At 39.5% G+C, this 14,978-nt stretch overlaps 1 protein-coding gene across 2 annotated transcripts; it reads right to left on the minus strand.

Moving 5' to 3' along the window:
- Positions 1-969: 969 nt before the first annotated feature.
- LOC148154879 (uncharacterized) lies at positions 970-5,669 on the minus strand. 2 transcript variants are annotated; one of them, XM_088014781.1, is made up of 4 exons: positions 4,298-5,669; positions 2,972-4,180; positions 2,822-2,894; positions 970-2,729 (listed from the first exon to the last, which is right to left on the minus strand). In XM_088014781.1, the coding sequence occupies exons 1-2, from the start codon at positions 5,645-5,647 to the stop codon at positions 4,076-4,078; spliced, it is 1,455 nt and encodes a 484-aa protein (XP_087870907.1). In that variant the 5' UTR covers positions 5,648-5,669; the 3' UTR covers positions 970-2,729; positions 2,822-2,894; positions 2,972-4,075. The 2 variants fall into 2 exon arrangements, with proteins under 2 accessions (XP_087870907.1, XP_087870906.1); XM_088014780.1 differs by having other exon boundaries at positions 2,972-5,669.
- Between the last annotated feature and the right edge of the window lie 9,309 nt (positions 5,670-14,978).

The raw sequence follows: 14,978 nt of genomic DNA on the forward strand, positions 1-14,978 counted from the left end.
TCATGAATGGCATGTAAAGGAATAGCCTTTTTGCCCTCCAGCATTGTAGCATGCGAGAAATTTCTTTATGTAAACAATAACAGGCAGGGGGTCTAGATTTGTAAATCCGATTATAATGAAGTTGGTGCCTCACCAGGTATATCCATCCATGGATATATATACAATAACATATATATATATATATATATATATATATATATATATGTATGTATGTATGTATGTATGTGTGTGTGTGTGTGTGTGTGTGTGTGTGTGTGTGTCTGTCACGGGGCAGGCAGAGGCAGGCAGTTCTCGTGTCTCATCGGTGGGGGCGCTCATGAACCCAGACAGTGTGACGCACAACTGCAGAGTAAGAGACGGTAACAGCGAGTTAGCAATACAGTAGCTGCTCTGACACAGAGAGCGAGAAAGACGTGGTTTTGAGCTGTACTCTCACGGTTTCTCTCTTTGCTTTTAAGCACAGCACGAAATTAATAATATCTACATCTCTAAGTTTTATTGAGATAACGGAATTATTCTGCGGCGGCATCGGAATAATAAAGGAATAGCCTTTTTGTCCTCCAGGATTGTACGCATGTGCGAAATTTCCCTATGTAAACATGCAGGGGGTCTATATTTGTAAATCCGATTATAATTAAGTCAGTGCCTCACCAGCTATAAAGCTCACCGCACAAAATGTTCAAAATGCTTTTTGCAGATTTGCATGCAACTATTAAATATTTTTTGAGTGATTATCACATTATGATGTACATTTTTTAATGTTTGTGATGGTAAACCATACATAGATATAATTGTTTTCTAAAATAGACAAATAGGTTTGGTAAACCAAGAGATGGTTAATTTCTAAATGGATTGGAAAATTTGGGACTTGAGGTAAAAAAATTACCATAACCACACTGACATTAGATGCAAAATAAATGAATATAAAAGTGGAAAATTGCACTGTGTAATAATGCTGCACACTAAAAATGTACTAATTTCTATTTATTTTCTTTACATGCTGTCAATACACAATGTCATTTCATAAAATGTCACAGAACTTTTTCATTGCAGTCCAGTCAAACAAACATTTCATTTGATTCAGACTATCAAGCAGTACAGTATTCTGAATTATTCAAAGTAAACAGTATCTAAAAAAACCCCAGCAGATTGCGTTGAATTAATGATATTTACCATTCACTCCTTCTCAATGAGCACATAAAAGTGAAAAACATTTGCTGTGTGTCATTGATTTTTTTGCAATCCTCATACCGAGCAACAGTGGAGAGGAAAAACTCCCTTTAACAGGAAGAAACCTCTGACAGATCCAGGCTCGATACAAGCAGCCATCTGCCACGACTGACTGGGCACAAAAAACAGCTTTCTGTGCAACAAAAAACTGATCAATGTGGAATTATTTTTGATTATGAAAATGATCAAAAATGATTTATGCTTTATAGTTTAGTTAAAAAAAACAAAAACCTCACTGAAGCATGACAAAGCATGAAATTGGAGGTGTACAAGTTACACAGATACATAAAAATTTTCAAGGACATGGTTAATTATATTTAGAAATATTGTCATTCTTAACCTTAAAGAATGGAATGTGAATTGCAATTAAGAAAATGTCAAGATTACAAAGCCTCTAATGAAAAATATGTGACCAAACCCCCCACCCCAAGAAACAAAAAATAAATTCAGTTTAAAATTTAGTATCCGAGTAAAGTTTACCCTATTGTTAAACTATACTAGTTCAAAACCCTCTTTCTAATTTTGCTAATGATTAAAATTGACAATGCTTTTCTATGATCATTCATTTCTTTTCCCTGATGTCTATATTAACCTGCTCAAATAGCATAAGTGTGGCAATCTTTTGCCATACCAGTTTACCAGCTGATACCCCACATGGATACAGGATTCACAGTTGTGTAACATGTGACTTTTTAAAACTAGTACAATAGCATAATTCACAATTTATTTTTTGTTTCTCATAAAGATTTAAAAAGTTTTTTTTATCCCTTTTTATTATCACAATGATCACTAATAACAGGTGACCAAGCATTACACATTGCATAAAGTCAGGAGTCACAAGTTTACACACTGTGAGTCCTGTCTTATTCCCACTATACCCATATTTAAACTAGCTGATACTTTAACCCAGTATGTGGAAACCTGATTGGAAAAAAATAACACACGTGTACTGAAAAATGATATAAATCTGCAAATCTATAGAAATCTTAGCAGAATGAAATGAGCTTAATTACTAATTTTTTCAAACTTGTGCATAGTTCACATTTGCATGGTTGTTGTGAAGATGAATCTGGTGATGCAAGCTAAAATAAAAATAAAAAATCAGTCACTGTAAAGATATAAATGTTCACACATGTTGGGACCTTTCTGGTTGCTGCTGCAGCTTCCTTTAACCTGCTGAGTGTTTGCTCCAGCATTGAACAGATGGGTGCAGATCTTCAGGAAAAAAGTGGGACACTTTAACCCTCTGAGCAAACAACTCAAGTTTCTTACTTCTTCCTACTCCTTTTCAAACATGTTAAGATATCTGTGGTCCAAAAATATCTGTCTTTTGGATTCCTTGTTCCTGTGCATGATTTTATACTATAATATTCAAAATAAAATAAATGGAAGCATCAGTCCTCATCACAGCTGCCACAGGTGTCCTGGAATGCTGATTGATGTATCATGTCATCTGTCACAACGCGTTTTGCTGTCGTATCACGGTTACATGAGAGCCACTAAAGGTGAAAAAATAAATATGACAGTCAGCTGGACAAAGATTGTAGTCATTTCTCAGTTAGTTAAACAGAAGCGATATTTGAGTACTCACCAGAGTCAGCTGCACCTCATCTCTGCTGGTGACAGGGACATCTTGGAATGCAGACATGTACGGGAAAGTCCTCCTGAGAAACCAAAAGAAAACATGTGTTGTAATGATCTATCAACTGTAAACGTCCCATGACACATGATAGCTAGTTACCTTCAACCTTGCTGCAGGAGACACAGTGTCTTGTAAGTGAAGTTTCATGAACAGATGTTGACTTCATGTTTAGCTGTGAGGGTCTCAGCTTGGATGGCCGAGCTATGACTTAAGACACCATAATCTGTAATGCAAAGAGATGTATCATGAGTAACAATGGCATTCTCAGAGACAAGAAGTGAACATTTACACTTACAACTGAAATAGCTCCACTTCAGCAGCAGTAGGATATCTCTTGACTGATGCAGCAAGAGGACATGTCTCTGAGTGCTCAAGCTGGAGGACATGTTTCTGTGTAAGGAAGTTCTTTTTTTTCCCCTCAGTGGCCACCAGTGCTCAGTTGTGAGCTGACAGGATGCATTTCACCCTGTGCCTTCAATAACGACTGTCATGGATCTTCTGTTTTGGTCGTGTGTGAACTGGATGAGATGTTGAAGCTTGCAGTTGTTGTTTTTCAGGTGGTGTTAACTGATGTTGAGACTAAAATGTTCCTAGTCAAAGCCCCCCACCCACTATGCCTACTCCCATCCTCAACACCCGTTTTTCAGCCATGAGGGGGCATCAGCTGGCATATGTTATTGGTCCAGGAGGAAGCCTGTGCTACACACAGACCTCCTGGTGAATTTTTTTTATTTTGTGATCTACTGTAGCAGCTTGTTTACAACTGCTAAGACAGTTGTGGCTTGTGCACTTATCAATCCTGACCCAACAATATAAATGCACAAGCCACAACTTCTTTAAAGTTGTTATGAATTTGAAGTTTGCATTAATCATATACTATACTACATACCATATACATACGTCATATTAAATTGAGCTTTAATTTAATGTATCAAATCAAATTGAGCAGACTTATTTAGGTATAATCAAATGGTTAGATTTTGTGACAAAAGCCTCATAAATAACTTCAATATTTATTTATCACTGGAAAAATTGCAATATTTTTAAAACCCGAACTGTTTAGAATCTCAATATATCCAAATTACAGAACTCTTGTTGGCTGAATAATGTAATGATTTGAAGAAATATAATTGGGAACGCTGTTGTGTAATATATTTTAAAAGGAAATACAAACAATTTAAAATTTTTACCTTTGGCATGCTTTTACTCACAGACCTCCGACGATTCAGTTGTGGACAGGACACAGAACACAGGATCATGGTAACTGTAGTAAGTTCTTAACACGCCGGATTGCAAACATTTCTGTGGCTGAGAAATGAAAATTAGATCGAGCAATGTGTTTTTCTCTGTGGTAGCAGAGGTGATCAGCTGTACATATCCACGAGACTGAAATAGTTCCAGAATTTGCCCTGTTGAACTGCGTACCTGATTCTCGTTGAAATCTCCACATACAATGACAGGCTGACAGTCCAACATCTCCAGTGCATCCAGAAGGCTTACCAGATTTTCCAGGAACGGTCTCAGGCTGTAGTCAGGAGGTCTGTACACAGCTGCAATCACTGCCCTGAATGGAGACTCAACCTTCAAAGCCACAAACTCAAGATCAGTCACATTTAGCAAATACTGTCTTTCATAAGCCTTAATATGGTTTCTGACATAAATAGCCACGCCACCTCCATTTTTGGAAGCCATTTGAGGAAAATTTGAGTAAGACATGTGTCTGTTTCGTTTGAACATATTGTAACCATCCAGATGCAGATTGTCAGCAACAAAAGAACCTTTCAGGTGAGTTTCAGTAAGACACAGCACATCTGCCAGACACAGTTCATGATGTTTCCTTATGTCACAGATGTGAGATGGGAGTCCCTCGGTGTTGTGGAAAACAATTACCAGCGTTTCTGGCCTGTTTAAAGTTTCTTTCACCTGAAGAAGAGGCATCATGTCATCTACGCTGGCTTGTCTCATGGTCTGGAGAGCTGCAGTGACTTGAGGATTGGCAAATATTTTTTTTTCGTCAAAATCCAGTAGGTAAAGTCCACTGAGAGACGTCACTCTGCTGAGAGCTACGTATGCCATACCTGGTTCAAAGATTTTCTTCAAGGAAACCACAGCTGCATTTATTGTTAGGCCTTGGGTTTTATGAATGGTGCAAGCAAAAGCCAGTTTCACAGGGAACTGTCTACGTACCACTCCATTGAGCTTCAAATTCTCCTCTGCTCTCTCGATGTAAACAAGATTGGAAGTGTCTGGAGGTCCACTTTGGTTTCTGGTCCCACTTGTTTGATTATCCATTGTCAGGCCCAGCTTAGTGATGCTGCTTTCATCATTTTCAGAAGTTACCACAGCTGTGAGAAGGCCAAATGCACCATTGACTAGTCCATTTTGTACATCAATATTTCTGGTGAGCATGACCCGAGCTCCAACGGCAATTTTCAAAGTGTCTGCCAAATCATTTCTACCTCCCTTACATGGTCTGTCTTTGCGTGCCATTCTGCCTGTTCGTGGATCCTTTTGGAAGTCATCTGCATCAATGGTGATGATGTTGGAATGTAACAAAGTCAAAGTTGCCAAATTGTGTTCATCCACCAACTTATTGGTCGCAAAAATATGCAAAACTTCAGGAGGGCAAAGACTTGGTTCTGTGATGGCTTGCGATAACAAATCTCTGTCAGCCTGAGACAGCTCATCAGTCTTTTCTTTCACCCGAATTCTGTTTAGCATCTCTGCAAACGCAATGTCATCTTTTTGCCTCATAATTTCAGTTAGAGAGGTCATTTGAAAATGTTCCTGCCACAAGTCAATGTCCACTGGATCGTGTACACACAGAGGTGTAGATTGCCTAACAGGCTTCAGCTGAGCATAGTCGCCGAGCACCAAAAGGGAAACTCCTGAAAAAGGTTTATGACTTCCTTTGATTTGTTTGAGCCGTGCATCCACATAAGCAAAGAGGGGCTTAGAAACCATGGAGATCTCGTCAATAATCAAGATTTGAACGTTGAAAAGTTCTGACCTGATTTCATCCAGCTGGTTGCCAAGTCCTTGAATTGGAGGTTTTAGCGAGCGTGGGAGCTTAAACAAAGAGTGCAGTGTTGTTCCACCGATGTTGAAAGCTGCCGTTCCAGTGAAAGAAGTGAGCAGAACAGTTGGAGCCGAAATATCAGCATCTTCTGAAAAGCGTGGCAGCCTGCTGAGTATTTTGCGTGCCTCTGAGTAAACGCATCGAATCAGATGTGACTTACCAGTACCTGCTCCACCATTTACATACAGAAAAAATGGCTCTGGTTTCAGACCGCACACAAGTTTGATGCACCAGTCTCTGATGGCATAGAAGATACAGGCCTGCTTCTGGTTCAGGTTCTGATACATTTGTCTCAGCAGAGTTGGATCCATGGCGGGGGGTTCTCTGATGGCTCGCATTTCTGTGACAGCAGAAGGCTGAGGACAATAGTCTGGAACGTTTTCCTGTTCGTTTTCGGGGTCTGCCGGCTGAAGGTTGTCGTCGCACTGTAACCTCACAACTTCAGATTCAGGAGCAAGATTACACCATTCGTCAATCACATGGTCTCTGCTTTCCTCAAACTCTTCAAGGGCACTCTCAATCTCCTCCTTGTTTTTCTCATATTTGTCTCTGTTTCTCTTGACAACACTTTTAACAGTTTCAAGGCGGTCTGAACCTGGTACTCGGACGCACCCAGAGGTGTAAAAAGACTCGTAGGTAGGAAGATTGACGCTTCGAATTTCAAACTCGGACCGATGAGGAAGGTACAGTCTCAGTAATCTGGCATAAAACTGCTCCGGTTCCTTCTCTTTAGAACAATGATAGTAGCGTATGACAGAGGGCTTGTCATTTTTCCGCCTGGTCACAAATCCCAGCTGATTTAGAAGTGGTAAAACACCATTAGCGCTTGCCTTCTCTGAACTTACAAACCTGCAGGTGGCAGCGAAATCAGCCAAACACATCTCCTCATATTCTGGTGTTTCAGGCCGTGCTTTGTACTTATCTGTCAAACTGGTCATCCATATATTGAAAGAATCCAATGGGATGTCCTCCAAGAAAGACATTGGCCGGCTCATTTTTAAAGGATTCTCGTCTGTTGGTATAAACACGACACTGCGGGAACAGTTTTTCATCTTTAATCCACAGGCACGCGCCACGCACTCCTGAGCACTGATTTCTCTCTTTTTTGAGTAAGCCTGCATGACAGCTCTCATTTCATCACACTCATTGACTCGGTCCATGTTTGAATTATCAATCACTGTCTTCAAGTACTCTGAAAGTCCACTTTCTTTTTTTGTGATGTATTTCGTCAAATACTGTATACATGAGTAGGCATTTAGTATGAAAGACACATCAATGTTACTGTCCCAAGCTTTAAGCAGATGTGGATTGTAAGCATTTATCCAGCAATCTTTGGGATCACGCTTCAAGTAGATGGCAGTCTTTTTGTTCATGGTCTGAAGACAAGATTCATACTCTTGTAGTGTCAAGTGACACCGAGAAAGGATCTGCTCTAAACTCATGGAAGCGACTTCAGGTTCGTTGAGCAGCTCCATCAAAGGTCTGAGTTTGGCTTTAGCAGTTTCAGTGTCATTGTTCTCACCTGGTCTGGAGATCATCGTGTTTCTGCAGGGGGGCTTTGGAAAACCAAATCGACAACCAGAGTTCACACTCTTGAAACAAGACCTGGTGTGATTCTTACTGTGCCTCTGAACTTCAGAAACTTTCCGATACAGTTCTGGTTCTCTGTCTGGATCAGGAAGCTGTGCCGAGATGTATTTATCAACAAAATTGCACACAGTTTGATCGTCTGAGTCATCCAGCTGTGGAGCTCCTTCAACCCATAGCATCGCATGGATGTGTGGACTTCCTCTGTGCTGAAACTCAACTCTGTAAAAATAGTCAATCACTTTTCCCAAAGGCTGAGCATCTGACAGCAACAAATCTCTGAAAAGTGCCTCAACTCGCTTATCGAATAAACGCATGCAGGTGACAGGATTGGATCGCAGAATCTCAGACTTGGCGGTCCAGTCAAGAGCGTCGACATCAATTTCCTCACCTTGTTGCCTCTTTATAGCTTGAATGATTTCAGGCCATCTGAATTCCGCAGCTGAAAACGTGACAAAAAAACAGGGGGTGCCAATTTGACGAATTATACTGAACAAGTCTTTTGTGGTTTTTTCCCAGTATGCCGGGGTTCCCCTCAGTGGCTGCATGAATCTGATTGCATCTTTATTTCTCACCAGTTTCTCAACCTCTCGTTTGTCCTGTAACATACCTGAGGTTATTCTGCGACCATCTCTGGTTCTGGTCTTTCCTTTTCGTAGCTGGATTGTCATGCTGTTCTTAGCCAAGTGTATCTCTGTGACAAACTGTGCAAAAAACAAGTACGTTGGGTCTCTGGCAAAGCGATTATCAACATGAAATAGCCTTGACTTGAAATATCCACTTGGTGTGACTTTAATGAGTCTCCTTGTGTCTAAAGTGTTCTCTGATGTTGGAAATTGTACCGGAAAGCTCATGGATTCCAAATTCGGGGTCTTAAAAAAGCTGACGGGTGAATTTGATTGTGCCGGCGCCAAGCAGTATGTACTTTCAGAGAAACAAAGTATCTCTTCTGATATGTCAGGAGGCTGAAGGCATGATTCTATAGCAAATCCTCCATTTGGCAAATCACCTTCATCTCCATCATTCATCTGTTGCTGAAGTTGTTGACAATCACTGTCCTGATCATTTTCAACCTCATTTTCTGCCTCACATAAAGCATTTTTCTCATACTCGTCAATTTCCATCAGATCTGCTTCATCATAGTCATCCTCATCCATACTTACATCACTATTGCCATCATCATCGTCATCATCATCAGGAAGTGTAGGGTCACAAAGCTCAGCTTCATGTCTAATATTTATGTCCCGATACTCTGGATGAATCTCCTTCAGTTTTAGTAATGCAGAGATTAGTTTGGACCAGGTTACTGTCTGAAAAAGTTGATGACCTCTGTAAGACAAACGTCGCTTCAGTTTTACTCTCATCACTTGGCATTCACTCCTAAGCCTGGGTAATGCATTGACTGTCTCTTGGAGCTCTGATGGTACGCACACAAAATTGCCCCTTATTAATCTTTGTCTGCCTTTTGGAAGCGGAATGATCTTTGCAAACGGTATGCACTTAGCAATCAGGTGTCTTTCCAGAATATTCAAATCTGACAGCTCACTGGGAATTTCTGCCAAGTCAAGTTTGTTAGCTGCTGCTAGCGGTGGCATGCATCCTTTCTTTAAATGTCTGTGGCAGGTGTGACAAATCCACTCTTGACTTCTCTCATGAGGAACTGTACACTGTCCATCCGTGCAGCCTTCATCACAGACATGAACATACTTGCCTGTCAGACACTGTTCAACCACATCTGGTTTCTTTACATAATTCGACCTTTTACAGAGTTCCACTTGGTTGGGAAACGAGGACTTATGGCACACAGTGCACACATAAGTGGGGCCAGCCTTTATATTTAATCTGAAAACCAAAATGGCTTCATTAATCAGTCTGTTCTCTCCTGTATCAGTGTGTACAACACGTGTTTCAAGGTTCTCCGTTTCTCTCTGAGGGAATCTTTTCATCTGTCTGTATTTTCTTTTTACATTCAGTGCACATCTGTTCTTTTGCAGGATCCTGAATGAATTGTCTTTATTGTATTTGTCTCTCATCAGGGTTTTCATCAGTTCTTTGTGTCTGAGCCTGAATTCTCTGTTTTTTGCATAAAGCTCAGTCATATAAGATCTCTGTCTCTGTCTAAATGTTGGATTATTTCTGTATAAATTTCTGATGTAGCTTTTCTGTCGTTCCTGAAATCTAGGATTATTTCTGTATAAATTTCTGATGTAGCTTTTCTGTCGTTCCTGAAATCTAGGATTATTTCTGTATAAATTTCTGATGTAGCTTTTCTGTCGTTCCTGAAATCTAGGATTATTTCTGTATAAATTTCTGATGTAGCTTTTCTGTCGTTCCTGAAATCTAGGATTATTTCTGTATAAATTTCTGATGTAGCTTTTCTGTCGTTCCTGAAATCTAGGATTATTCCTATAACAACTTCTGACATAGTCTTTTTGTCTCTGTTTAAAATTGTCATTCTCCCTATATGCTGTCCTGATGCGTGATTTCTGTTTCTCTTTAAACTCAGAACTCTGTCTATACAGATTTTTCATGTACAGGTTTTTCTTCTGCTTTCTTTCAGGGTTGTTTTGAAAATTCCTGTGAGAGTAACATTTTTTCTTTGCTCTGAAAGATTCCCTTAACGCATAGTTTTCTCTTTCCTTCCTTTTTTGATTCTCTTTTTTTTGTCTCGGTTTCTCTGTCTTAAGTAGTCTCATCTTCAGCTTTTGTCTTCTCGCTTTAGGACACTTTGACAGTTTCAAAGACATTTCCAAAAGTGTACTTGTTGCATTTCTTGTTCCACTGGTAATGGGGAGTACTGTATGTTCTTGTGTCACAGACGACATATAACTAACTGCATTAGATGCACCTTCAATTACATCATCAGAAGGACTACTTGCAACAGGAGACATGACTTCAACATTGATGTTTGACTCAAGAGCAGGAATGTTTTGTGCAAGGGAGGCAGACTCAACCTCATGTTGAACAGCACTTGGTGTCTCAGATTCACGTAACAGAGGAGACGTGCCAACTGTGTCTGAAGCATCTCTCTGGTAAAATGAGAGGGGCTGGAGTTCAAATACACAAGATGATGGTACGTCAAGCATTGTGTAAATTGACTTTAATCTCTGAATCATGTCAGTAAGATGCGCAAATTTCAGCATCACTGCTGTGCCAAAGTTTAAAAGACTGAATGTCATTGGCATTCCATTTTCGTTCCTTGTGTGGGGGTCAAAGTATCCATATTCACCAGATCTGCTTCTGAAAACAGCAATGCCTAAGCCTGACATGATCAGAAGTCCATATTGTATATCTGATGACAAATGGCTCAATGCTTCTTCCAGGCTTGGATAAGTCTGTCCACCTCCAAATGTTCCACACAGAGGGAAGTGAGTCATGTCCACCTGATATGTTGACCTGCGTGCACTTACCTCATTTGGTAGTTCATCAGTTGCCAAATGGATGCTACAAGGAAATCTTTCTCTAGCCTGTCTGTACACAGCATCGCCTTTGTCCAGAACGAGGTCAAGATCTGGTCTGGTAATCATTTCATTCTCGTGGAAAAAAGCCAGAAACATCAAACTGTTGGCCATACACTGACTGTTCCTGTATTTTCCATATTTCAACGAATCCTGACTCCGTGAAGCACACACATGTGTCACTGATGGCTGAAGTTCTACATTAACTCGAGACTGCCGAGCTGAACCACATCCCCTTTTCACCATGTCAGCATAAGACACCTGTGATGCACTTTGCTTTATATCTCCTGCATCATGCTGGAAAGTTGTTTTGGCAGTGTTTCCATCAGATAGTGCTACCACAGAGGATAAACTGTTTCCACTTCTATCGCTTACCTGCTGTCGTTCAAAAGACTCCGCAACACACATATCATCTCTAGCAACCCGTCTCTGTGCAACATCTGTGTATGGTATATTCTGAAACTGCTGCTTGTTGTTGTCAGAGTCAGTACCTGTCACTTGATTGCTCTGAGACCGTTTCTCCTTCTGCCATCTGAGCTTCTGAGCCTGAGAACGCTGACTCTTTCTAGGCATTGTTGATTCGACTTCTGGACAGGTCAGGCAGGAAACAGCAACTCCAATGGTCCTTATTGATCTTTTTATCTCAAGATAAGCAGATACAACACAAAACTACACCAATGTACATACAATGAATGAATTAGTGTTGAATAGCCAGTCAGTACAAACCTGTGCACAAACCTGAAGTTCAGTCCAAAGTCAGTAGCAGCAGGCAGGAACACGAATTAGGCAGCTCAGATAAGAAATGAGCTTTACTTCAGTCCAATTGAAATTTCGTTCAATAAAAATTTAGCTCAGTTGATTAATTTTGTACTGAGATCTTAAATGTATACAGATCAAGTATTTAGTTGATCGGTTTCAGAAATTATTTAAAATAGAAAATTATAATCCAATTCTGAAATAGAAGTTTTTTTAAACTTCAGGTCCAAATTAGATTACTCAAGAAGACGTCTTAGAAATATCAAACTTTAACGTTTTTTTCTTTTTACTGTTTTCAACTTTATGCCAATTGTGGTCTATATGTCTATTTCGTCAGACAAGACCAGAGCTTTACTTAAATCCAATTAGAATTGGAGCAATGTACTTCAGCAGAAAGCAAACTTTGTTTTCAATTTTAAAATTTATCCAGATCAAGTTTTTAGTTGACCCATTTAATTATTTATTTTCAGCCAATTTTTAAATGGAAGCTTTTCAAACTTATTCGATTACTCAACAATGACGTCTTAGATGTGTCAAGCTTCCCAGTTATTTACTCTTACAGTGGAGAGAGGTAGACAGGAAAGACAGAGCAGTGAGAGGGGAGATTCTCTCAGATTCTCAATAGATAGTCAGATGAGTTACTGGTAAACTCGTATGCGTATTTCAAAGTTTTCTCAGAAAATTGGAATGCGTATTTCAAAGATGTCTCAAAAGTGGATGTCACAAACTGTTCAGAGGTCACAGGAGGTAAGATGTGAGTGGAAAAAAATCTCAAATACTTGAAGAGAGACAGGCAAACATCAATTTCGCAGTAAACTGATGTTTGAAGGAAAATAAAGAGAACTCTGGTTACCGGTAAACCAGGCTCGTGAACTCGGAAAAACCAGGCCACCTATTGGGATGCTGGTTTGTGGAAGAGCTTGTTTAGTTTAGGGACGGGATAGTAAAATGCACAGAAAATTGTTTTCCAGATATGTTGGAAGGAAAAGGCAGATAAACACAGCAGAAATGAAAAAGCTTCCGATAGTGGCTAGACAAAGAGGATCCGTGGAACACCTGCGAGACAAAGAACAGCCAATAGACATCAAAATGAAACATTCTCAACAGAGCAGCTTCTGGGTCAGATTCCATATGAAAAGGTTCAAGCTGTGAAAAGATGCATAGCTACTACTAGTGAAGTAAGCTTTGTGGTGTGAATTGGGTTCAATGAACGTAGATTATGATATTCTTACTGATTCAATATGAAATAAGATGTGTCCCAGCATACCAACAGATAAAAGAGTCAGCTGCTTTAGAAGAATTTAATGTTGATTTGGACCTTCTTCATCACTGATCTTAAAGTGAGTGACAGAAAACCTCATCATTAGTCCAGAAAACAACTCAGAGGGTCCTCATGTGAGCACAACCGACATATCCTGTTTGGACCCAATTTAAAGCCAATGTTTGTAGATATGGTTTTATTCAAATTGTCTGTGAGTCAGGTTGGATCAGCTGTGACGGCTCGCCTGATCCAGGTTGGAACATCCGCTCACCAGGAAGGCAAGTGTTTGGGTCCACTTCTCTCTGTGAGGGAGAGTAGAAACGGTTTGTTAGTAGCTGACCAGAAAACCTTCAGGAGTCCAGAACACACGTATCTGCTAAGGTTATTTGTTGTCTGTACACAAGCTGCTTTGATCTAAACATTTCTGGACTTGTCAACTCATAACGACCTCTTGGAAGATGAGTGTATCATGGTCAGAACCAGTACCACGTTCTTTTTCAGCTGTCACTGAACAATCACTGAGGTGTTCAGTGACAGCTAACTTTTTTTTAATCAAATAAAGCCACACGTGGCTAGTACTGACCTCACTGAGCAGAATTTGGGTGCAATCTCTAGGTAGTCTGAAAGGAGGGGAAAAACAGTTGAATTTATTTGACACAGGCACATACACAAAACTTACAAACTTAAAAAGCAGCAGTCCTATCATTCTGCTTCTGCTGTGAGCGTTTCTCCCTAATTTGGCCTTTTTAATAGTGTATCTGAAATTCTATAGCAATGAAGATAGGAGTTGGGAGTGAGACTTATCAACAGCTGCTGTTTATGTTTATGAGGAAACATAAACAGCAGCTCACTCCTACACTCCAGAACTCAAACAGAGACGAACAAAGGAAAGGGGTGTGGCCGGTGGAGATAGACTTATCTCCACCGGCCACACCCCTTTCCTGTTTTCCTGGAACACAGGAAGCCCGCTTCAGCAGCTTTTATGTCCGTCATCTCCGGAAAGCAGCCAATAGGACATCTCCGTCATCTTCTTTGAATCAGGGACGGGCACCTGCACACTCATCATTTATAATTAACTTTACGCCGTCAGTCGTAACACTGATGAACAAGGCTGGTTTGCTTCTGGGGATGACTGTGGCACCTCTGGAGATGACGATGGAAAGAAAAAGTCTTCATATAACCAAGAAAATTATGGAAAAGCGAACTGTCCTCTTCATAACACTGCTAACCAGTAGTAGAGTGTCTTCAGTTAGATGTTTTCAAGAGATATTTCCTCTCAAAAGCCATCACTCTCTAAAATAACTATATGAACAATTTGAATTTATTAATTATAATAACATTTAATTTCTCTTTGGGAGCAATTAAATACTTTAAAATTAAATTTCTAAAACAGAAGCTACAGGGAGTCTCACTTTTTTAATGATGCTATATTAAAAATGTGAGATTTAAGCAAGTAAAAAAAAGCAGAAAATAATGTTACGATTCTTAAATTTAACCATTAAAATATAGCTAAAACAACACAAATAAGATTATGGGTTTTTAGTTTCTTAAATATTTTTGATCAAGTATTAATCTAAAACAAGGGTCAGCAACTATTACAATTCACAGAGCCATTTCTATGTTACCTTGATGGAAAAACATTATTTCTATATGTACTGTCCCAATGTAATTTAACAATTTTATTACAGTTTTGAAAATATTTCAAAATAAAATATCTGCACAGGGAAAATGAATGAATTTATTATTTGTGGTTTAACGGTTAAGATCTTTTGTACTTGGTACATAAATTCAAGGTGCTCCGCATTCACCTCTAACATTTCATTTTGTCTTTAATTATATCTCTTTTAGTAATTTACCACTTCCCTAAATTTAACTCTTTTTTTCAACCAATTTTGTGGGAGCAAACAGGATGAGAAAATCAAATTCTGTTTTTAAGAGATATTTCCTACCAAAAGCCATCACCAT

The sequence above is a fragment of the Poecilia mexicana genome, unplaced genomic scaffold, assembly GCF_051168715.1.
Source record: "Poecilia mexicana isolate PSO_F unplaced genomic scaffold, ASM5116871v1 scaffold_17, whole genome shotgun sequence".
Lineage (NCBI taxonomy): Eukaryota > Metazoa > Chordata > Actinopteri > Cyprinodontiformes > Poeciliidae > Poecilia > Poecilia mexicana.